The 24,991-nt window shown below is 43.4% G+C and overlaps 1 protein-coding gene and 1 pseudogene across 3 annotated transcripts in view; both read left to right on the plus strand.

Moving 5' to 3' along the window:
- Positions 1-16,696, plus strand: part of LOC125774828 (homeobox protein 5) — a 100,802-nt gene extending 84,106 nt beyond the window's left edge. Inside the window, exons 3-14 of one of the 3 annotated variants that reach the window (XM_049445108.1) lie at positions 3,131-3,235; positions 3,335-3,459; positions 3,582-3,679; positions 3,752-3,960; positions 4,063-4,215; positions 4,280-4,425; positions 4,523-4,717; positions 4,895-5,893; positions 5,958-6,104; positions 6,182-7,367; positions 9,767-10,044; positions 15,126-16,696. In XM_049445108.1, coding sequence (XP_049301065.1) covers positions 3,131-3,235; positions 3,335-3,459; positions 3,582-3,679; positions 3,752-3,960; positions 4,063-4,215; positions 4,280-4,425; positions 4,523-4,717; positions 4,895-5,893; positions 5,958-6,104; positions 6,182-7,367; positions 9,767-10,044; positions 15,126-15,135 — 3,651 coding nt within the window. In that variant the 3' untranslated portion in view covers positions 15,136-16,696. The remainder of the gene's footprint in view (positions 1-3,130; positions 3,236-3,334; positions 3,460-3,581; positions 3,680-3,751; positions 3,961-4,062; positions 4,216-4,279; positions 4,426-4,522; positions 4,718-4,894; positions 5,894-5,957; positions 6,105-6,181; positions 7,368-9,766; positions 10,045-15,125) is intronic. The other 2 variants (XM_049445110.1, XM_049445109.1) reach the window with 2 other exon arrangements.
- A 1,134-nt stretch (positions 16,697-17,830) lies between these two features.
- LOC125774891 (pickpocket protein 28-like) lies at positions 17,831-24,984 on the plus strand (annotated as a pseudogene).
- Positions 24,985-24,991: the final 7 nt, after the last annotated feature.

Raw genomic sequence — 24,991 nt, forward strand, 5'->3', positions numbered from 1 at the left:
GGTTCGCATCATTTGTCGTGTGTTTGTAGAACAATAAGCAAGCCTCATGCTGGAGGCATTTTGTCGTATGATAAGCATTGTGGTGGTTGCTCATACTATTGCTTGCCGAATGTTTTATAAGCGTATGCCAATGTAATGTCATCCATGTTAATGGGATGTTTATGAAAGCGCCAACTGTTGGAACATGCGTATGACTAAATGATTTACATGACGAGCTTCGTGAAGCACTGCTCACGATATGTGTGATGGAAGTGATTTAAAACTGTATGTGAAATTTAATTCTATTACGCTTCTCCAAGGAACGTTCTCCTGAGGCTTTCACGCGCGTTCATAAAACTACACAGCCAAGCGGAACTTCAGAGAACTGATAGAATTTTCTCTCCTCACAAATAAAGATAAATTGTTGAAACTTTGCAAACCACTTCTTTTACAACTTATTATTTGACGATCAAAAGAGGTGAGTTCCTATTGCGTGAAGCTCTTGAAACTCAAGCCTTGCCAATTAGCACTAAAGGGAGCTGTATACGTCACTTTAGTCCTTCTTTTTTATTCTATTTGGATTGTTAGATATTTCTAAAAACTTAACAAAATATTTTAAAAATTAAGAACTACTAAAGTTAAAAAAATCTATAAATTAATTTTATTTTATTTATTTAACAACCAAAAACGTCAGTATAAAGTTGGAAATAGGTAGTCCTGTGCCACGTTCCGTACAAACTCTGGTCGTTATAGTGTTAACGTACCAATCCACGGTGTGTCCAAGAATGTTTGCTGTACGAGAATCCACCCCTATTCCCATGTTGTGGGTGAAAATGCAAAGCGTACAGCAGTCGCTATCGTCGCTCGATCCGTTTGGTGGTTGTGAAAAATGAGTGCACAATAAGTCTTGAAATAAGATTAACGACATCATAAACCAACGCCTCACGGGTACACGCAAAAGGCTTCCGGGGAAACTAAGGCAAATGTGCACCAACGTAACCATCGTGGCCCAGAATATCTGGAGCACTTTCCACTTGCGGGGGAAGAAAAAAATGGTTCCCCTTTCTCCTCTGGCTTTGTGCGAGGTGCAGAAAAGTTAATTTGCACTGATAACAGAAAAGTTGTGCTTCGCGTAGAACAAGCGCGTAGCAACACGAGTTACTACTCTTTTCAGTACTATTAAGGACACACTGCTCTAAAGGTACTATTGAATCGAATCAGGAATTTTGCACCAAAAAAAAAATGGATTCTAAAGAGTGGTTGTGCAGCTTGATAATGAGCCACTAGTTCACACCTCAGAAGATTACTCTAATTAGGTACTTATAGACAAAAGCATGCCAATCTCATCTACCAGCTAGTTTTGGCTTTTCGCACCTTTTTGTTTGGACACAAAAAATTAATAAAAGAATAACGCACTTCAAACAGCCGCTATTCAAACAGAGCTTCAAAACACGTCCCCTCATCTGTGTGCCCGTGTTGTAACGTGTCGATGTGTATCGCAGCTTTGGTGAGGCACTCGTAAAAGCATACTAACCAACAAATGCAAATTCCCACCAACATGAATTCTATCAAAGCTCCCAGCAGACAATTTATCATTTCGTATTGCCCGGACGAAGTTCAAGTGCTGAGTGTGGCGCATAACCATTGCTTCGCTGACTCATGGCAAGCTGACGGACGAACGAAGGAAAGGAGAGTTATGCGCAGCAGGAAGTCCTAGTTCTCACCGTACGCGCTCGCTATTGTGCTTAGCACCATCGGTCTTTCAGAGATTGGCATGCGATAGTGATGTGCCAGGTTTGCTTGAGCGAAATAAGATTCCCATTTTGTAGCGGATACTTCCAGCTGGTTGAACTATACTGTGCCCGCTTCCGTGCTTAGTTCGTGGATGCTTCCCCACTTTGGAAGGTATCGTACATCGGTCAATGGACATTACACTTCCCGGACACCAACATATCCTCAGACACACACATATTGGCCCGCACTAAGAAGCGGGACTGTTTCGCAAGATGTCAGAACGCGTGGGTCTAGCGTGACGCTGCAAATCGTTCCAATGGTTTCTTTAATGACAGTCACGTAGAATGGGCCCCTCTAACATAGGGGTTCACATTACTATGTTTGAAAGAAGTAGAGGAGAAAAAAATCCTCAAGCATAGAAAAAAACGGAACGAAAACGGTTCGTAAACTGCCCAAACGATCAGGAAGTATAAATCAAAGAAACCTCCTCTACCGGGGATACTTTACCATCGATCATCTTGTTGAATACATCCGTCGCATGTGTTGCATGTGTCAGCATGCAGGCTGTCACGCGGTGCAACCCTTATTATTGACCTCGTTTCCTGGGGAGGGGGGTTGTAGAATGCAATACGATTGCTCTTTTGCTTCGACCTGGATTGACCCGGTGGTGGGTACAATCAAATTAGTGAGCCCCATATCCATACGCCATACAAATTTCGACTCACAGGCCTCTGTGAAAATTGGAATCCCATATCCGAACCACCAAAAACCCTCCCCCAACCCGTTGTGGTTTGATATTAATTGAACTTTTGCATTGTTTTGCAATTTACCCACCCCCCAGGGGGTGGGGGACGCAATCATCGTCCCCCAAAAATGGGGTGGGTGCTGGTGAACATTTTGTTTATTTTATATTTTCCCCAAAAACGGACTGCTGACGTTTCGAATCCTTTATGCCGACGTCAATGTTCAACCAACATTTATCATCATAACAATGCCACCGGTACCATTAGCCAGCAAACAGAACGGTCCGGCGCGCTTATAAAGCTTCTTTTGCCAAGCCAGAAATGATGAAACGCAAATAATCCTGATCCCGGTTTCCGGCTGGTGTCCTGTGCTGCGGTCGGCCGAACGGTCGCGCAAATGTTTGCGAAATGAACTTCAATTTCGCAATACACGCAACAACGCGCGAGCCGCACGCACGGTAAAATCCTGGAATGACATTACAGCATCCTGATCCCGATGCGAACGAAACCAGAAATCCGCCAATGTGACCCATCCGCTAACAAATCATTAATTTCTGACTTACAGCGACGGCGGGGTTCCCGGGAATCGTGTCCCAATGTCTGCAGGGGATTTTGATTGTCAAATATTTATTTTTCATTCTCTTCCTTCCATTTCATGCGGTCAACTCGGGCAGGATGATTTACCCGGCCAAGCCTTGCTGGATGTGGTTTTTGCGCGGCTGAATCTGATAGAGACTGCCTACTTTGGGATACGGTACATCGATCAGGACAACCAGACGGTAAGTAGATGGATGGTGTTTAGTTGTGGACATAGTGGACACAGCCCTTAGTGTTGTCTATTGTGACACATCTTGGTGCTTTCTTCCCCCTCCATTTAGCATTGGTTGGATCCGGGTGCAAGACTTTCCCGACAGTTAAAAGCTGGCAAAGTGCCGTACGATCTCTACTTTGGTGTTAAATTCTACGCCTGCGATCCTTGCAAGCTTGTCGAAGAAATCACAAGGTAAGATCCGACACGTCCGACACGCCGTCCTCGACGTCGGCACAGTGAGCTTTGCAAACAAAGGACAATAAATTTGAAGGAATTAATTATCAACCCAACTTCCGGCTTTTGCCGCTTCCCAGGTACCAGTTGTATTTGCAGGTGAAGCAGGACATTCTTCAAGGACGATTGCCCGTTTCGTTTGAGCTTGCTGCCGAACTGGGAGCGTATGTCATACAGGGTACGGAACGGAAACGTATGTTTCAACAATCTAGCTAACAATAACCGCCGTACCTTCCTGTACCGTTTACAGCCGAGCTCGGTAACTATGATCCACGCAAACATCCGCCCGGATACGTGTCCGAGTTCCGGTTGCTCAACAACCAAACGAAGGAAATCGAAAGCCGCATCCACGAGCTACACATTCAGCTGGAAGGAATGTCCCCGTCGCAGGCCGAGTTTAACTATCTGGACAAGGTCAAGTGGCATGACATGTACGGTGTGGATCTGCATCCGGTGCTGGTATGTGATGGATGGATATCCTCCTCTTTATTATATGTATTCAACTCTCAGACCTTAATCCCTACGAATCTCTCTCTCTCTACCCATTTTATTGAACCATAGGGCGAAGATAGTGTGGAATATTTTCTCGGCCTTACGCCGGGTGGAATTGTGGTGCTGCGTAATAAAACCACCGTCGCACACTACTACTGGCCTCGGATAGCGAAGGTCTACTACAAGGGACGATACTTTATGCTTCGCGTCTGTGATAAAAACGTAAGCGATTGAAACGGTGACGCGGTACAGCAACCTTTTTATGCAATTGTTCTCCACTCCTCAGAATGAAGTTAGTACTTACGGTTTCGAGACACCAAAAAAGAGCGCCTGCAAGCATCTGTGGAAATGTTGCGTGGAACATCATTCGTTCTTCCGGCTGGTACGAGTAGCGCCGATGCAAGCCACCGGTACCCTTGCCAGCAAGTACAGGTATATCTCGTTGAATCCTGTTTTCCACTTGAAAACACTTCACCAGCACCAAACACGGCTAAGCGGCACTTTTTTGTACGGTTTTGCTCGCTTTCAGTACCCGGTCGGAGCGTCAATCGATGAAGGACCTCTCGACGCAACAGCGCGTTCCACCTGCGTTTACCAGGACACCGTCCCGCCGACAGCCGCGGCGCGTTATAAACGAACCACCGCCAGAGGACAAGATGTTCGATGCACCGAAATACATTCAGCAGGAAATCAAATCCGTTTCAATACCTCAACCGGCACAGTCGTAAGTTTTCCTAGCGGTGTTCCATTTTTCGACGCAATTTTAACACATGCTCATCTCACCGTGTTTCTTTCTTGCCCTCTCCCATGGCGCACTTCACATTTTCTGCACACCCATGCGTCCTTTGTTGTCGTGTTGTTCTCGTGTGATTTTCGCGCTGATACATTACGCGCTGTACAGCTTTGAGAGCCCTTATCGTTCTACTTGCAGTATACCGGCTGCATTGAATGGTGGTGGTGGCAAATCGCAGACCACGGTCCCACCGGACTCGCCGCGCAGTACCCGCAGCGCACCCTGGATGCGGTCACAGCAGCGAGGTTTGTTTGGGATTAACTCGAGCCCAAAGTCGGTACGGTCCGCATCGACGCGTATGAGTGCACCGGCCAATAACAGCCGGATGCGGTCGAGCTCCGTCGAGAGTCATTCGTCGAACGAATCACGCTCGGGGCGTCGACGTCGACACAGAAGTCGCCGGGTGTCGGACAACGAGAGTGAAATGAGTCGCGGCTCGGGACGTTCGGGACGTTCGCACAATTCGCACCGTAAGCATCGGCGCCATCGTTCCAAGAATCGACGCAACCGTTCCGATACGGAGAGCCGCGATCGTAGCTACTCCGGACATCGGCGATCGACGGATTCGATCGAGCTGGTCGATTCGGGTGAGCAGTGGTTGGAGGTACAGCGCAAGCAACACTCCGATGCCGTACCGAAGGCGGCCGTCATCAAGAGCAGCCAGGTGATGAAGGGTACGCATCCCGATTCTGGCATTATACAGCATCATCATCGCAGTCGGCGACACCGCAAGCACCGATCGCCCTCGGAGAAGATCTGGTCGAGCGAGTTGACGAAGCATCTGCAGTTCGATCTGGTCGATACGACCGGCATGACGGAGGATCAGCTGCGCGAGATACCGTACACGGTCGTGGAGACGAATCATGCCGCCAAAAAGCCCAACACACTGAAGGTGCACAAGACTAGTCATCAATCGTCGACATCGTTATCGCACCATCATCATCAACCGCACCAGGCGAGCAATAATCGGATCGATCGAATACGGGACCCGTACTCGAAGGGTGGCGATGGCAGTTTGGTGGAGAACGGCATCAACGGAGGCTCGATACGATCGGCTAGTACGATCAGTTCATCGAGGGACTACGATCGTAACTCGGGACTTATAAGGTACGGGTGCAAAGAGGTTGGAATTTACGCAAGTGCGGCACTGAATCGATCTATTTCTCCACAGAATGATGTCCAGCATGAGTATGGGAGACTTCATTTCCCCAACTGGATCAAGCCTGAGCCCGTTGGACAGTTCGGGGTTGCGAGTGTCCCACGAACACACTGATTCAGGCCTTGGAGCTGATCAGGACTATGCGTACTCATCGGAACGGTAAGTAGATGCAGTGGTTCACCGTTAACGCAAAAGTGAGAATCGGGTTTGATGAATCTTCCGTTCGTACTTCCCAGATCCAGCGACAGTGCCAAGTACGGTACGAAAAAATCATCCGGAGCATCCGTAACGTCGGGCCACACGAAGTCGTCCTCGTCGAACACGATGAAGCCACACCATCATACCGTGAGTAGTAGGAAACCTCCACTCTGTCCGGGTCGTACCGGGCCATTGCAAACCAACCCACCAGCTATAACGCAACAGCCACAGTCACAGCAACAACAGCCATCACAGCAACAGCAACAGCAAACACTTGTTCAGAGCAAATTTTCCTCGGTACCTGGTGTACATAGTGCCAACGGCAGTAACAGTCGCTTGATTAATACTAACAACACACACTATCAAAACAATCATTACACCTTCAGTCTAACCCGAAACCCTCACCAGAACCATCACCATCTGCAGCATCATCAGCAACAACCGCATCAACAGCATCATCAGTATCGGCACAATTTCACTAACAATCTTGGTGGCCGCGTCCATCCGGTCGGTGGTGTCGGTAGTATAGGCAGTGGGTTAAGCACTAGCACATACCTGGACACGGTGGCAACGCTGTCGTCATCCGCCGCGCCCTACCACTATTACTTCGATGGGACCGGTTTCCGGTCGAACGTCGGTCCGGCCGGTAGCGGTATCCCTGCACTGGGTGGACTGGGCCCGGGTACTGGGGGTACCCGCGGTACCAAGTCCGACATCGGTGTACCGATACGCCCGAAGCGCCACTATCAGCATCATCATCAGCATCATCATCAGCAACAGCAGCAACAGGCACACCAGTACAACATCACCAGTGTGCACAATTTCAGTCGCTCGTCCGTTGCCACCGGTGCGGACCGGAAGCAGCGGAACCCGATGGCCCATTCGCCATCATTCAACAAGTCGATCGACTATCTGGAAAACTATAAGACTGGCGTGGAAAGACTTAACCAGGGCGGCAGTAGCTTAAATAATAACAATCCGGAAAGTTTCACCGGGCTGCTCGGGATGGGTGTGACCGGCAGTCAGAATGTTCTGAACAACAACAATAACACACAGCAATCGATGAGCAATGGACCGTGGGAGGTTATCAACGGTACCAAGGGTGACGGGGTCGATCAGGTTGGTCCATTGATTTGTTTCGATTCGAACCGAAATCAGGATGGTACACGGTCGTCGGAACTTGAACAAACCGTAACCACACCGGCCCGTACGAACGAGGGCAATGTAAGTAGCTGAACTTTAGCTTATAGCTTGCATGTGTCGCTTGTCCTTAGTGTGACCTACCAGGTATCAGCAGCTACAATGCATGAAGAATGTGGTGAAGAAACCATATTTCACCCATTTCGTATCGTAATGATTCGCATCGATTTGCATGATTTTTTGTTTTGTTTTCTCCGTTCTTTTTGTGCACGAAAATCCTACCCGTGCGTTACCAATTTACTTTCTCAAGGTGGTGCTCGAGCACTTGCTAAAGCCCCTGGAGTGTATGCAATTCGCTGCTCCGTTGTTGTTTTTGCTCGTCAGCGTTTTTTCCTCTTTCAGTATTCCTTGTTTTCAGTGCTTTTTATCAATGTTTCCAACCTTTCCCGTCCCGAAATTGCATGAAATGTGACATCCTTAACACAAGAGCTAGAAGGAACATTTTTACTCAGCGTTACTTTTGCACCGGTTTTGTTCTAGTTGTTCACGAAAGCGTTTGGCTTTCCAGCGGGAAAGTTTCGCTTACCCTGTTCTCTGTTCCTACTCTGCTTACAATGCAACAACATGGAAGGTGAAAATAATAACAAAAAAAGCCGGTAGGAGGTTTGAATGAATGAGCAAAAGCACGGCACAAAACAAAGCACAAAAAAAGTTCTTCTCAACTTCCAACCCAACCCTGGCTGAGTAGTAGAAAATACACGGAAAGCTTAACAGTACGGTAAAGCAAAACATGTTTCCACATCCGGCCCACTGAGTGCATTCGCAAGCCCCGGCTTTTCCGCACCCCGTTCCCGGTTAGACTTCTTGTACTTATTATTGATCCTTTCCCCTTGGCCAGGCCCCAGTGCTTGCTTTTGTCGGCACTCCATGAACCGTTTGATGCATTTGATGCAATGCTTCAGCGAACAAAGGAAGCATCGCATCGTTTCTGCTCTTTCGTTTCGAGCTAGTAGCGATCCCATTTTCCACATCAATCTCCACCATCATCAATTCTCTCAACACGCGTGTGTGTGTGTGCTGGTGTAATGAGAGCCCGGAAAAACCGGGAAGGGCAATCGGGAAAGAATGGCGAGGCGGGAAAAATGAGCAGAGAATTTGGATGCAACTTGTGCGCCTGCAGTATTATCACGGACCGGACGCGAACACGGTCCAGGGGGGTTTTTGGTGGGTGGTTGTGCATTTTTTCCCCCTCTTCGGTTCTTGGCTTTTCATAAGCATTCTTCAATGTTCCGGTTCCTTTTTCCCCTTTTGCACAGGTGCATACCGTGCAGCACGTGTTGCTTCCACGAACAAAACACAGCCATGACAGTCATGAAGGAGGACCACCCCGCGTGTCAGCAACCGACCGGGAGTGAAAGTTGTGTATGCGTTTTTTGTTGTTGTTTTGTTCACCCTCTTTTTAACTCCCGACAAAACGGGTACGGTAACAGTTCGTTTGTTTTGTGGGATAAGTAAACGATGTAAAAGTTTTCCTTTAACGTTCCTTCGCGTTTCACCGTCGCTTCCGTGTTGCAAAAACCCCTTCATCGTGGCAGTTTTCTAGAAAGCTTTTCGACTTTCCGTGACTAAAATGCATGCAGCGTGTTCGTAGCCCCGGAAATATTCTAGGACATTCGTACTGGGGAAAGCTTTGTGTTTTTTTTTTGCTGTTCTCTTTTCACTCCTTATGCCATTGCTGTTGCTTTCCCCGGTTTTTTTGGGATCCGTTGAAGCGAAACCAATAACTGCCCTAGTTTACTTGTGCAATAGTTATGTTATTTTGTGTTTGCCATAAATTGGATCAAGCTCGGAGAGAGATTCCCAATCGATTTGTTAAAAGTTGTTTCCCTGTGTTTTTTTGGGGGGTACTAAAAGCTTTATAAACAATGCTGAATTAAACAAGCGAACGACAGTAAACATGATTGCTTATTAATCATGGCTTGTAGAGTTCTTTTTCGTTTTTTTTTCTCAATAGAAACATTTTTGCTACATCAATCAGCAACGCAAAACGCACTGTTGTAATACTGGACAAAATAAAAATTGTCCTTTCTTTTATATCAGCATTTACCAGCATTGGGTTTCAATTGGAATAAATTAGTTTAAATTCTAGTGTCCTTTTCCTTACTTTTTGCATGTCCATTCACGTATAAATGTTGCATGTTTTTAAGTGTTAAATTATGTGTTTTTTGTGTATCAGTTGGAAAATTATTATTATTATTTTTAATTTTTATTGTTGTGTTTTAACTATCACACCAAACCTGCACAATGTCCAATCCTTCTAACATTGCATGTTCTTTTGTGTTGTTGTCGTTTTACGTTCGGTTCAATCATTTTGCTGATCCGAAACCAAAACAATCCGTCGACGATCGACTTCGTCTAATAAAGCGTTTGCGCTTATTTTCTTTCCCTCCAAAACAAAACAAAAATCAACCAAAAACCACTAGAATGCCACCCGATCTGTTGGTCCGACCAGTGGTGAAAATGGAAACATGCAAACCGAGGTGAGCACTAGCTCGCCCACTGGCCAGCAGCCGGCCAACGGTGGGATGCCGGGTGCGCAGGGTACGCGTAACAGTCCGACCAAAGCCAGCACCGAATCAGTACGGTTGACCAAGCGGTCCCAGATCGGGTCCAGTCCGGCTCGGTTCGGTCTCGGTAAGAACAGCAACCATCGTTCGTCCAGCTTAGAACTGATACTAACACCTATCATACAGAGCCGACGGTAAGTAGCACCGGGTGATGGGATGTTTTTTTTTTGGTTTATGATTTCGAGTGTCAACCACACGATTCGGATGGATCAACGTTTTGGGTATTATAGGTTTAGATATAGTTTAAGATGCTTTGTAAAACGTAGCTGCTTTGTCTTTATTTACAATTAAAAAAATTAATTCGAGTTTTTATCAGTCTCTTGAGTGCCTACATCGCGCATTAGTAAATTGATCAACACATAAACTAACGATCTTAGACTTTGTCTTAGCTGCTAATTGATGCTCTTGATTAGCAAAGATATGTATTATATCTCTAGATATTAACTCTGCCATACAAAATTATCCAGCTGACTGTATATCAAAAGACTTCTTCATGATGGAAACATTATTTGACAACATTTCTAGAATATTACATTTTGGAAAAAAAATGGTAATTCCATGCTCCATGCAAGAAATATAAATGTACTAGAAAATAACAACATCACAGGCCATAGAAAAAACACACATTCCCAGCCTGACTACAGTACATTAAACTCGTGTGATAAAAGCACATCATTAAGAAGCAGAATCGTTTTTCGGTATGTTTTCACAAGTGCTCTTAATTAATCCCTTAACCATTACCGTCACGATCACAAGAAAACGTTATCCTGTCGTTTTTTTTTCTTTATACTTATGTACATGAACTCTTTCGAAATTTGTATAGCCCCTCACAAAACGTGGCCCCCGTTTTTTGTAGCTCGTGTTGCCAAGCTTATCATAACAGCGTCGAGGTTGATGCCATCCCCTTGGTAACCAAATTCTCGGGTGGGTCGAGATTGACATTGGTGGTAGAAAGTTGAAAGAAAATTCCAACCGACGACTTACACCGGTTGCGCACAATCTCGGCTCGGCTTTGAACTTTCTGCCGGGCAGAGAGACACACGTTGATAAGAACGGGTGTTGATTATATCTTGCGCTCCGGGATAGCAGTTATGATGATAGCCCGATGTTCTTGGAAGTTCACAAAAATAGACGCAATTCTGTGACTTCATGGACATGCAGAGATGGCTCGATGGTACATATGACGCTGCATGGGTAGGGAAACGATAAAGGCAAAATAATGGCAAAACATTGAAAGAATCCTGCTGGGTTAGGGATACAGTAGTGCAAAAACCATTCTTCTCTTCCAGCATATTGCTTAGTTTTTGTGGAATATGTAGAAACGTTCGCTTACACTACACAAGCGTTCATCATTCTAGCCCCAAAACCATTGGCAGAAAGGTTCTGCGGATTGCATAACTTTCAAAACCTCTCCGTCCCCGAAAAACCGTCGACGGTGTGTCCTTGCGTGGAGGCTATTATTAAAAAAAATGCCCATCAAACATTCCACTGCCCCAAAATACCGGGGCACACGGCCGCTATGCTTCGCTGTCAGTGACTCGCTCTATTGAAATTACAGCTCATTAGGCGGACTGTACGCTATACGCAAAGGATAATTCCGAACGGTACAAAACCGACAGATTTTTTCGATGTTGCTTCGAAAAGCAGCAACCTTTCCCCCATAGGATTGCACTTTCGTGCAAATAAGTCTAGCAACGGGAAAGTGCTTCAGGTTAGCTGTTTTATTGTGCGAGTTTATTCCATCGTCTACCATACGCCCACCTACCGGACCGGTGGCAGGTGGTTGGTTTTCCTAATTCAACTTTAGCCCGAAAGTTGATATTTCAAAAATTTCTGCTAACAAAAACATAACGATGCTCGAGGTAATCGTCCCGCATCTCACGAAAACCGCGCGAAAAAGAACGAAACGAACTCCAACCACATGGCGCGGCCATGCTGGCTCACTGTTCTACAGTGCCCACCAGTAGCATGAGCATCATCATCATCACCATCATCGTCATCGGTGAAAAGGGTTCGAGCAGGGCGTACTCTACAACCGCTGAAAAGGTAGAATTCGCTTCAAGGGACGGCGTGTACAGGCACTTGAAAAAATTAACAGTTCGTACTGCAATACTCGCGCTACAGTGAGCATGTCTGATTGGCAGTGCTGCCAACAGGATGAATGTTCAGTTCGTGGAATAAGGATGTACCGCAAACGATTCACACTTTGCTTTGCTCGGGCTTTGCTCGGTGAGATTGGAGCACACAACAACACGCAGGATAAAAAAAGCCTCAAGGATGTTGGCAGCCACAAAGGCTAAGGTTTGCTTTTCACCTTCTCAGCAAGTGAAGCGCTAATGTGAAACGGTCTGACCGGATGGGAATTGGTTGTTCACATGCATTGTGCAGGTTGAGCTTTGTAACGAACACGATTAATCAGTCTGTCAGCGCAAAACAGAGGTTGAAATGGTTCACATATTTTGGTTCGAAACATGACCGACAGGAGCTAGAAGTACAATTGTGCTTGAAATGTGAAGTGGAACAGAAGTTGCTTGTAACAGACAAAATGATCAGTCATGCTACTCTTCATGCTGTATGCAAAGTACATAATGATTTTGGGTGCGAACATTTTAGAGAAATAACGCACAATGATAAATGTGTTGTAAAATGGAAAACAAATAGAATACAACTAATTTAAGAAAAGAAAACTCCACATTTTCTGGGTGTTGTTTGCATATCAACATCAAATCAAGGATTGTTTTCAAATAAGTCGACTAAGTCGACTTTCATTTCAATACATAAATTATAGCGAATGACAGCTGCTATAATTCATTAGTAACAAAACGGTTTTTTTGTGTTTCGTCCTTATTGTTATCGCAGAAATTATTCTTAACGAAAAAACATACATTTTTTGCTCATTTAACAATAATTTTTCATTAAAGTTTGGCTGTTCCCAATCTTCCCGCTTAGGTAACTAAAAGAAGTGAAGTTTCAGAGTGTTTTAAATCTAATTACTGTCAAACCCTCGGTCAAGGCATGTAAATATAATAATGAAGGGACAGATGAGATAATAAAGCTCATTTTACCGATTACCATTGATGGAAGAACAAAACTAATGTTTGAAAAAATCCAGTTCAGTAAACTAGCATTCAATTATGTACAGTTGAATTATCGTCAGCTACCATTGAGTAAAATTCATCAAATAGAACTCCATCGGCCATTCTATGTAATCTTTTATTTAGCATCACGGTAGTTACATTATTGCTCTTTACTATTCATGTAACTCACTCCTAGGCAACGCTTCCAACAAAGGAACAAAACCCCAGCACAGCAAACGGCAAGCAAGCATAGATTATATTTCAAACAAATAAGCTTTACCCGATGCAGCTCAATTCCGGCCCCCGCCAAAGCTCTTATAGCACGGTTTAGGCTACATGACACTGGCCTATACCGTGTTTATTTGAGCTGTCGATGGTAATATGATATTGATTCACATTCACCATTTGCGTCGTTCCACCTATCCTCCACCTATGTGGGATAGCTTTTCGGAAATTTTCCATACCAAACACCCAAACCTAACTGCGCTGATAGATAAGTCTAAATGTGAAATACCATTCACCACATCATCCTCGAGCCATTTGAAATCGGCACATCGACACAAGGGATTAGGCAGCAGCTCCGAACACCAACTCGTTTTATAGAAACTGGCAAACGTAAACAATTATTTCGAAATCAAATCGCCTCCTGCCGTTAAACTCCCGCCGAGAAACGAACGACCAACATGACAACCAACTAATAGAGCAATCTATTTGCTTTTAAAACTATGATTAATTATTCAAACCACCCGACACCCATCCTCGGTGTCGGATGAATAACGTGTGCACCAGTTTCTGCTCGTATCGGTGCATGTTCCTTCGCACAAATCGACGACGCCAGGATACAACAATACCAGCATAGTTTATCGATGATGTTTTATTTCCCCCGACAAAATACAGCGAGCCTCGCACCGAGCTCAGCGCCGAAAAGCAAACGCTTTACTCACTTATTTATCAAACGCATCCTATCCCTTCAAAATAGGCCGTGAATAGGCTGGGGCGTGAATGTGAATCATTATTCACTTAGTGTTCACACCACCACCACCGTTACGCGCTGCCGACGAACACAAATTCAGTTCAAATTAGTTGAACAAATTTAATTTAATCCCTGCTCCATCACCACTCCATTTAAATGCGTCCTCGCTTTTGCAACATCCCAGACACTCACCTTTGTGCTCGGTTCGAAGGGAAGTTGTAAAATAAATTGTTGTAAAATCGACTCTCCACACGTGTGCCCACCCGTGTAGTTCATCATCATTTCCGTGTTTTTTTTTGTTACCCGATGAATAAATGATAACGCAACCTCACGTCGTAATTCTCTAACGGTGTTGGCGGGAAGCGACTCTTTTGGGGTGAGTCGCGAACCGATTCGCATACAACGGATGGCTTGTTTTCGCATCAAAGGAAAACCGGAACGGCGGAAAATCCATCATTAGCGAGTGCGTTTTGTTGTGAGAGGGGTTTTTTTTAAAACCCTTGTCAACCTTTATTCTACCCGTTAGAGGATTACTAACCCCATTCATTGACAGTGTCATAGTTTATATGACACAATTGGTAATCGTTATAGAAAGATAAAATTTGTGCTCTCGTGAGTTGTTCAGAATGACATCGATGTGAGCTTTAAGCTGTATATTTATAAAAGTAGTTGATGTATAGTGTATATCCTACATAGTTATTAAGCTCCACAGTAGTTAAAATGAGTTTCTAGCAGTATGCATGACGTTTTGTGATAAATTTATTAGAAATTATCATACTTTTATCAGCAGATCCAATAGCACTAAAACATTCAAAATTATAGTAATTAAAATGAGATCGTTGTTACACTTTATTAGACGACATGTGAAGTAACGTACAACGAGTTCTAAGTGTAATTTTCTCATACATGCTGCTATAAAACTCTGTTAAATAAGTTGATAAATCATACGGGGAGGGAAACTATAATGTAAAGATTGTTCCAATAGTTATGTTAAGAATGCTTTGACACAGGAACCATTCCCACAATACACGACAATACACAATGTCTGCTGATGAGAACACTGATCAACTGACAACTATTGAACGCTATTGAACCACCCTATAGTATGCCAAATGGATGAATACCAAATGACTAATTAGTTCCCTTTTTCTTTCTCCCTTCACAGGGCCCAGTAATCATGGGTGAAATGAGCACGGAATTATAATGGCATCGAACGCCGCTTCATTCATGCTTCCCGTAGCCTTAGGAAACAACGCTGTCAAATTGAACTGTCAACATGACAAATAGAAAACGGCTCTACTACTTGCTATAAAACCATCGATGTGTGGATACGATCCGAATTACTTATGTATGTCACTTGAAGCAACATTAACAAACAAAAAAACTCGTAAACGTTGTTTGAACATTTTTCCCCCGTATAATAGTTTTTTACTGTTTAATATTTAAAAATTACAATCAAAATTTAATAAACACACAAAACGATTGCCTCGTCATACAGTTCAGGAAACTCCAAACTGTACCGTATCGATGTGCAAGTGCCACGAGATTGTAAATGCGAAAGGCTAAAAGTAGATATATGTACGTGCACATGCTCTTCGAGATGAGCTGTGAGTATGGGAGTGGACGAATTTTTGTACCAATTCTTTGTACCAGTGCAATCGAATGCTAGATAGAATGATGATTCGGGACGATTCAGCTTCATGGGGTATTACATATATAGAAGAAGGCGCACGTTTTATTTTTACTTCACTGTATTACTTATCAATGTATTAACCTCGGTTACCGGGGACTGCCGCCTGTGTAAAGGGCTGCCAGGGACAGTGCAGTGTCATTACACGCTAGTGTTAGGTATGTTTTAACAGAAACGTAATATGCAGTACCACTAAATGCAATCCAGAACCAAAAAATGAAGCGAAACGTAAACGACACTTAAATCAAAATAAAGGGATAATCGACCCGTACACTAAGAAGGTAAGCTAGACACTAACGGTATGAACTAACGAAGAGTGAGACATTCTCGATGTGTATGTGTGCTTAGGTGTAAGGAGTGTATTTGTCCTATAACAACCCGCCCAGACGCAACGGCAACGAAGGCACTGCCAATACTCTCAAGGTGCAGACGATGGCGTTGGCTGAGGGTGAAGTGTTTGGACAACCATTTATTATCCAATCGATAGTGGCTAAGTTTTCGGTGTACGTATTTTGTATTTTTCCGGTACTTAGTAGCTTGGACGATATGTTTCGTCTGTTTAGCCACGCTTAATCTTACTGTTAGGTGTTTTCGACGATTCGACGATTGTGTACTCCAATGTGTTCAATCTGTTCTGTTTCAAACCCGTTTTTACGAATGCAGACTTTTGCTGCAATAAAGCGTTCCCTATATCTGTTTGCTGTTCTGCACACATTTTATCACTATCCCAGCAGGCGTTTGTTCGATGTTGTATTGAAAGACGATTAATGGCATCGGGAAGACTCATTACAAGCTATAACCAACCAGGAAGACCGAACGTCTTCCACATACATACACGGAATACGAAGTGCTCTTGATGTTGGAACCTTGTCATTTTTTTGTAAAGTAGATGTCAATAGTCGCCAAAAACCGAAAGAAAATCATTGCATGTATGTATGTAAGTTCATTTATATTGATCCACACACGAGAAAAAAAGCACATCTTCATCCTCATGAAACAAAATAAATTGAAAATTGGATTGTAAACATAATATTCAATGTTTTGAATTGATTGTTCTTGTGTTTCATTTAAGTTGCATCCAAAATGGTGACGATTATTTCTTTCAAAGTTCACTAACGATTTTGTATGTTATTAATAACGTAAAATGGGAAATATTATATTTCTTTATCAGGCATATGGAAAGAGTCGTCAGAGTAAGTATGACGGGCAAACAGAAAAGAAACTTGCCATCTCTTACTATTCATTTTGGACACAGGAGCGATTGTGCGATGCGCTCCCATTTGAAAATTTCATAAGGCCATTTCATAGCCTTACCTGTTTTTCAGCAATTTAGCAAAATTTTTAAATGTGATATATTTTAATGCGAATTTGTTGCAATGAGTTTCTTTTCACTCAAATAATGCTTTAAACACAAAAAAGAATAAAAAAAGGAAAAAAAATTCAACTCGAAAATTTCATAAGGCTTACCCCTTGCCATTTTTTTGAGAAATTCTGCATAAAAATTAAATTGATTTATTTTAATGCCAATCGGTTGAAATAAGTTTCTTTTCACTCAAATAATGTTTTAAATAAAAAAAGAATAAAAATTTTGAGAAAATCAAAAAAGTCTAAACATTTGAAAAATTCATAAGGCTCATTTTTGCACCAAGTTTTGGATAAAACTCTCTAGGTATCCAACGGATCGCTAATGTTTAACCTGTGGTCGATAGATGGCACCAACGGCTACATTTTCTTGCTGGACGGCCATGCCTTCAGATGTCTGTGCCAGAAGTTATTCGAGGAACCAAGTTCCATACCCTGTTTGAGAAAATGTAAAATTTTCCTCATTTTTGCACCAAGTTTTGGCTATAACTCGGTCGGTATCTAACGGATCGCCAATCTTTAACCTGTGGTCGATAGATGGCACCAATGGCTACATTTGCTTCTTGGACGGCCATGCCCTCAGATGTCTGTGCCAGAAGTTATTCGAGGAACCAAGTTCCATACCCTGTTTGAGAAAATGTAAAATTTTCCTCATTTTTCAGCAATTTAGCAAAATTTATAAATATGATATATGTTAATGCGAATTTGTTGCAATAAATTTCTTTTCACTCAAATAATGCTTTAAACACAAAAAAGAATAAAAAAACGGGAAAAAATTTAAAAAAAAATTCAACTCGAAAATTTTATAAGGTTTACCCCTTGCCATTTTTTTGAGAAATTTTGCAAAAAAAATAAAATTGATTTATTTTAATGCGAAATTGTTGCAATAAGTTTCTTTTCACTCAAATAATGCTTTAAACACAAAAAAGAACAAAAAATCGGAAAAAAATTTAAAAAAAAATTTCAACTCGAAAATTTCATAAGGCTTACCCCTTGCCATTTTTTTGAGAAATTTTGCAAAAAAAATAAAATTGATTTATTTTAATGCGAAATTGTTGCAATAAGTTTCTTTTCACTCAAATAATGCTTTAAACACAAAAAAGAACAAAAAATCGGAAAAAAATTAAAGAAAAAATTTCAACTCGAAAATTTCATAAGGCTTACCCATTGCCATTTTTTTGAGAAATTTTGCAAAAAAAATTAAATTGATTTATTTTAATGCGAAATTGTTGCAATAAGTTTCTTTTCACTCAAATAGTGCGTTAAAAGAAGAAAAGAATAAAAAACAAAAAATAAATAAAAAAATTTAAAAAATTTGAAAATATCCTAAGGCTATAGTTAGTGGGTCAAGAGCGAAAGAGGTATTTCAATCGCTCCGGTCTTCTTATTGTGCTCCAGTTATCGCTCTTGCGTGCAGCGCTCCTTGTGGTGCGAAACTTCGCTCCTAGGAGCGCATCGCACACTTGCTCCTGTGTGCAGCGCTCCGTGTGGAGCTACCTCAAGCGCACCGCACACTTTAGAGAGCGAGAGCGGTGCGCTCCGCTCTTGCAAAAGAGCTACTTGACCCAACACTAATGATAGTACTTATTAAAATGGTTCAACAGTAAGAAAACATAACCGTTCATTCTATGATTCATAATGATTGCAATACCATTCATTAAAGCTAATTACTTTGGTACAACTTTCCCAATAATAACTTTCATTATTACAGAAACATGTACGCCGCTTTATTACACGACCTTCCCAAAACGACATTCAACCGCCCGTGTTTCACCTTGCTGTGCCAGTCCTTTAGTGAGTGATAAAATATGGAAATAACCATTTCCACAAGCTATATAGACAGAAAGTAAAACAAAAGAAAAACCATAATATGGTGAACAGAATCGATACTAAAATTCAAAATGATGTTGATTTCTTTCCACTTTCCGTCAAGTTCGGTACGACTAGCGGTATGAAATCTACTAAGGTCGTGGGTAATGGTGGAATGAATATTAATGACAGTACTAGGATGTAACCGAACGATGAGTGAACATGTCATTACCGGAAACTGATGTCGCCATCCTAGCTTATTGAGAAAAACGTTGGGGAACCGCCCAAAGCGGTTGGGGGAAGTTTTGACTTTTTTTGCCACACAAATCATTCGTAATGATTTTTTCCACCCTTCCCGCGTTCTAAGCGTGTTTCCCCTTTTTCTTTCCACTGTTGTTGCACTTTTGTACCACCTCATCCTTATCGTTCATGTTAAATAAATATTTGATACCCAAAACCAAACACCGGCCCGGAAGCGGTGTAAAACAGCAACGGGCGCACCGGTGATGGAGAGGGTTGTAAAAACAATCAACCTCCTACGGTTACCCGTATCGTATTGACATTCGTCGATTCGTTCGACTCACCAGTCCTGGAGCAATCTCCCGCAGTGTGACTTTGATCTCGGTACCGGTACGGTGTGGGGCCACAGACAGCCCGTGCATGCTGTGACTCGGGATAAGGAATGCATTCGTGCACGGGTACGAAAAGAATCACTGATGACTGTGTTGTCTGTTATTAAAAGGATTGCCTCCCTCTATCCCGGTTTTCACGAGCAATCCTTACCAGACAGACCTTCTCGTTGGTGCAAAAGTTTTGAGTGAAGTGTCTTTTGAAATCGATATTTAAATAAAAACACTACCACCGCCCACAGCCATAATGATAAAAGCGAATGCACAGAAGCGTAGGAAATTATCCACCATTTCCAGTGGGACAGTTGCCACCGTGAATGAACGGGACGAGCCACCTCCAACGCGTGGGGGTCTTCGGGAAAGGTATCGCTTGACGGAGGAGCTGTTTCAACTGTTCAACAGCATTACCGCCCACTGCTATCGTCAGCTTGCCCAGAAGGATCGGTCCGTGTGGGAGCGATTGTTTTGGCTGCTAATGCTAATCCTGGAAGCGGCCACACTCGTTGCGATCATCATTTCTGCCTGGGGGAAATTCACCGCCAATCCACTGATAACGACACTGCACGATACGATCTACCCGATCGAGCACGTACCCTTTCCGGCGATCTCGCTGTGTAACAACAACCGCATTTCACGTTCGGCTGCCGTACGATACGCCCGCCAGCTGGCGGAAAAGTCGGATACGGCCGAACATCGGAATGCTAGCTACTTTCTCGAGCAGATCGTACTGCTCGGGAAGCTGTACGACTTTGACTACGAGAATTTGCACCAGATGACCAAATTCCAGGAGTATCTCGATTTGCATGACGTGAGCAACGGAACCGGAATGTACAATGCGCTGGAAACGCTTACCAAGGTAAAGTGGCCTGCACCAAGCATCCGAGCTTCACGGCCTTAACTAGCGGCGCATCTTTCCAGCTATCGCCCCGTTGCGAGGATATGCTGTTGCGGTGCTTTTGGAAAAGTATCGAACTACCGTGCATGCTGCGAAACGATATGGTCGAGGTACGCCGCACTCAGTACGGATTTTGCTGCACGTTCAACTTTATCGGACACAACGAAGATAACGAGTAAGACTTTTCCTTTACACATAATGCACGCAGTCGATACGGGAGTTACGGCAAGCTCCCAGCAAGTATGTCTTAATTTTTGTTCGATAATATTACACACAGACATCCGATGAAGTTATGCTGCTCTTGATGAGCCAACCTTGTGGTACATGGATTTATGTTCTTCGTACATGACAACCGATGCTGAAGAGGAGAACTTTTTGAGCTAAAAAAATGTTTTAAGAAAGTTTTCACTACTGACGAGAACTTGTTAGTATTGGAAGAGGTTTTGAATTTTAGTATAGTATAGATACAAAAGTCATAATTACCTCTATTATAGTTAAACTTGAACAAGAGTTGTAAAAGAAGTAGATTGATAGAAGGAAAAATTCGTAATAGACGACTCTACCGGAAGATATTAAAATCAAAAGAGAACAAACCTTAAGGAACTAATTTCTTTCCATAACTAATGCTCTTTATCTTATCTTTTGACGGGCTGCGAGTTCGAATTCCAGAGCTAATTATGCTTTTATAGCAACCAAATTTTTATTTAATTGTAAAAAAAGCTATAAATTAACTTTCAAAACACGTAAGAATTTTCTAGCATAAAATTAAAAGGTACTTTTGTATATAGAAAACCCCTCATCATACACATACCAATAATCAAGTCACACGTATTAGCTCGTGCTAAAAATTGAAATCCTCCTCCTGGTGCAATCTGTCCAATCTGTTGCCAGTTGTGATTTTTTTTCTATGTGTTGTATGCTCTACCTATCGTCTTCTCCAGAATTCACCCGCCATCGTACTTTTTGGACGTAACTGGACCGGAAATGGGATTGGTGCTGCTGCTGAATGGATCCTCTAATGACTATTTCTACAACTTGTTCAACAACATTGGCTTCAACGTACGGGTTCCCCGCTCCCTGGAAATGTTTTCCCCCCACTTCCAATAATGACTTCCCTTTCCTGCTGCTACCCTCCTTAAGGGCAGTAGTGGTGATCCTCATCACTGTTGTCCCCAGCTCGAAAGCTCTGTGTAACGGTCTGTGTCTTTTTATTTCGTCTGTTTTTGCCGCCATACACTAGCTTCAAATTTTCAACCCCCACGAAGTACCGGACAGTACTGCCGGCGGGGTAAACGAGCAATTCGTCCACCTCGGTACGGAAACGTTCATACGAATTGATGCCATCACCATCAACAGTGAGCCGGATGTGCTGCGCTACTCGAGACAGAAGGTAAGCATTGCATTGCTACCGATGTACCGGCACCCACCTGCACCGGCATACATCTTTTGGCTGGTGCCATCGGTGTTTTTCTCCAGTAAAACCCCGAAAAGTGTCCGTACCGAAACGAACTGGACTCGGCTAATGTGGGCGCTGTGGTTGAGCCACATAGAGCCGTGTACATGGGAGCCACATGAAGCAGATGGAAGGTAATTAATTTATTTCGAAGCAACCCTATTGCATTCGGATGCACTTTGGACAGGAACAGGAACACAGTGGTGCACTCACTATTCAATGGTTAAATCCACTGTTCCAGTCCGTCCGTGTTTTCCATCGTAACGAAGCGGAATTTGCAGTTGCATGTTCATTCGCATGGAATCTGATCGACTGGTGGAGCAAGCATCCCGGAGAATGCATCATCCATCGATACCGGTGCGGAACTCGGTGCATATATCGACAAGCGCAAAGAGCTTGGCATCGGAATTGCATTCGAGAGTGCTCTAGTGCATCGTGTATGGGCGAGGGTTAGGGTTATAAAAACGGCCAGTTTGCTCATAATCCAATTAAGGAGCACTGCGGCAAAAGGAAAGGTAAAGCAGGTTGTTGTAAAATAGTGCACCCGAAAACTTACAATCCGATGGAATTTCTCAATTTTACAGTCATTTGACGCGGAACTAGTTGAGTATTAGGATTGTGCAATAAAATTCCAACCCGTGCACAAGTAGCAAAGTTTCGTCCCAACAATTCTTAATTTGAGGTGTGATGAAACCAAATCGACATACTGGAATACAAGACAACCGCGATCTTTATTTATTTGGAACGCAATAATTAGGGCCAAAAATGAACAAATAATGCCCTAGCTCTCACGAGCTGCCGATCAGTTAGCTCATGAGCCATGAATTACTTATTTCGAGCTAGCTTTGTATTATTATTTTTCTGTGTTGCTAATTTGACAGAAATAAATGAGTAGTAAATAAGTAGTTAGATAGACTCCAAGGAGTTGGCTGAATTGAATTAGAAATTAGAAAGGGGATGAAACTGTCTATAAAACCGATCACTCTCTTGTTAATTGAGGAGGATCTTCAATTTTGATCGATTATGACATGTGAAAACGGGAACACCGCAAAAAATAGATTGAATGAGCATACCTACTGCAAGATCATCTTTGCCATCCCTTTGAATCACACATGATATCAGTAGCTATATCTATAAAATAAATCAATTTATAAAATTTTGCAAAATTACTAAAAGGCAAAAGCTAAGGCAAATTTTTCGATTTTTTTAATTTTTTTATTATTTTTTATTCTTTTTTTCACTTAGAGCATTATTTGAGTGAAAAGAAACTTATTTCAACCAATTGGCATTAAAATAAATCAATTTATAAAATTTTGCAAGATTTCCCAAAAAAAAGCTAAGGCTATATAGCCTTAGGAGATTTTCAAGTTTCGCAATTCGTTCCTTAATCATTGACATCAGGAACAAATTGGCTCCAACAAAACCTTCTCCACACACACACACACACAATCACTCCAGTTCCTTAACCGACAAGAACAACATGTTTTGTGGCATCTTTTTACGGTACCATCCGCCCAACGGGGTCGTCGAAACCACATCGTTACGCGTTTGTTTCTCATTTGCCATTCCCCGTTTCTGCTAGACAACATGTTTTAGCGACCGACAACCGCAGAACAATATTTATGCACCGTGCAACTTTGCATACATGCCGCTCGTTGCAGCATCGGTATCGCACAAAGGCGACCGCTTCACGACAGATGCTACCGAGTGTTGGACGATTCCCACGATTTCGCTCGAGCTCGAAAGTGGCCACGTGGTGGTTGTGCAAGCGAAGGACCATTATCACCATCGTCCCAACAACGAACGGAGGCACAACTCCAACTTCCCCTGATGCACGATAATTTATGCACTGCGGACTCCAGCAAATGTGGGAGTTGAACAGTAACCTGCCAATTCTTGCCGATTTTCAGCGCCAGTGCGTGTTCCGTAGCGAGCTGCTAAAGTACGGTGCCAACTATGGCCGAAGTAACTGTGTCGCCGCCTGTCGGCTCCGTAGCGTGATGGCACTGTGCGAGTGCGTACCGTTCTACATGCCGACGGCCGGAGCGTCGGCCAGCAGCAAATCCATAACGACCTGCAATCTCCAACATATCGCCTGCCTGAACAAGTACAAGAGTAAGTATGGCAGTGGCAATACGACGGAACCACCACGACCATAAAATTATCCTTAACAGAATTAATCGCTCGGAATGCTGAGCGGGTGCTTTTTTGGTGAAGGGTGATAATAATGTTTTTGATATCTTTCCCCCTCTCTCGTCCCAATCAACGGGGTTCTGTTTAACTTCCACACGTTTGTGTGTGTGTGTGTGTGTGTGTGGGATTTGGAATTGTAAATGCACACCATTCCACTTCGGCCACAGTCAAGTGGTCAACCGTGATAACGGACATCGTGCGGATACCGGGGCTGGAGAAGGAGATGGAAGAATCGCTCTACTGTCCGGAATGTTTGCCCTCGTGCTCGGATAGCAAGTATCAGATCACCGCGTCGGAGCTACCCCTGATTCGTTCCCGTCGCGACGGATTCAGCATAACGGCCGGCATCGAGAACGTGGAGGACGTCGCGGTGGTGCGGATATTCTTCGGCCAGCCGGAAACGTGGATGTACAAGCAGAATGTGGCCTACTACTGGTTCGAGATATTCAGCAACTTCGGTGGGATGTTCGGCATCATGGCCGGTATGTCACTGATAACCCTAATGGAGGTTGTTTACTTTGTTGGCCGGCAGCTGGTGCTGGTGTTTGCGACCCGCTCGTGGAGTGCCCGTCTCCGCGCACGCAAACCAACGAAACTAGAGCTGCTGCAGTAAAGTGTGGCCGTGAATGTTTTGCCCAAAACGGCCCAAAAGTTCCCTCCCTGCTGGTAGGCATGGCCATTGTTTTTCACCACTCCAATTAACACCACTACGTACGCTTTTAGCGGCACTTAACTATCATGCACACACAGAGAGAGAAACACTGTGGTATTGTCCTCCAGTTGTTCAAACCAACAAAACGGTTTACTCGTTAGTGGAGAGATTTTTTTGAATGCTTAGATGATGCTGCTTTGGCCGTGAGTAAATTTATTCAACAAGCTCTTTGAAAAACACGACAAACAGCGATCACACGCATTGGCACTTTACCAAAGTGCTATAAAAAGCTTAACATTATAGCAAGTAGTACAGGAATTCAATAAATCCACCTTTTGGCAACATAAT

Source organism: Anopheles funestus, chromosome 2RL, assembly GCF_943734845.2.
Source record: "Anopheles funestus chromosome 2RL, idAnoFuneDA-416_04, whole genome shotgun sequence".
Taxonomy (NCBI): domain Eukaryota; kingdom Metazoa; phylum Arthropoda; class Insecta; order Diptera; family Culicidae; genus Anopheles; species Anopheles funestus.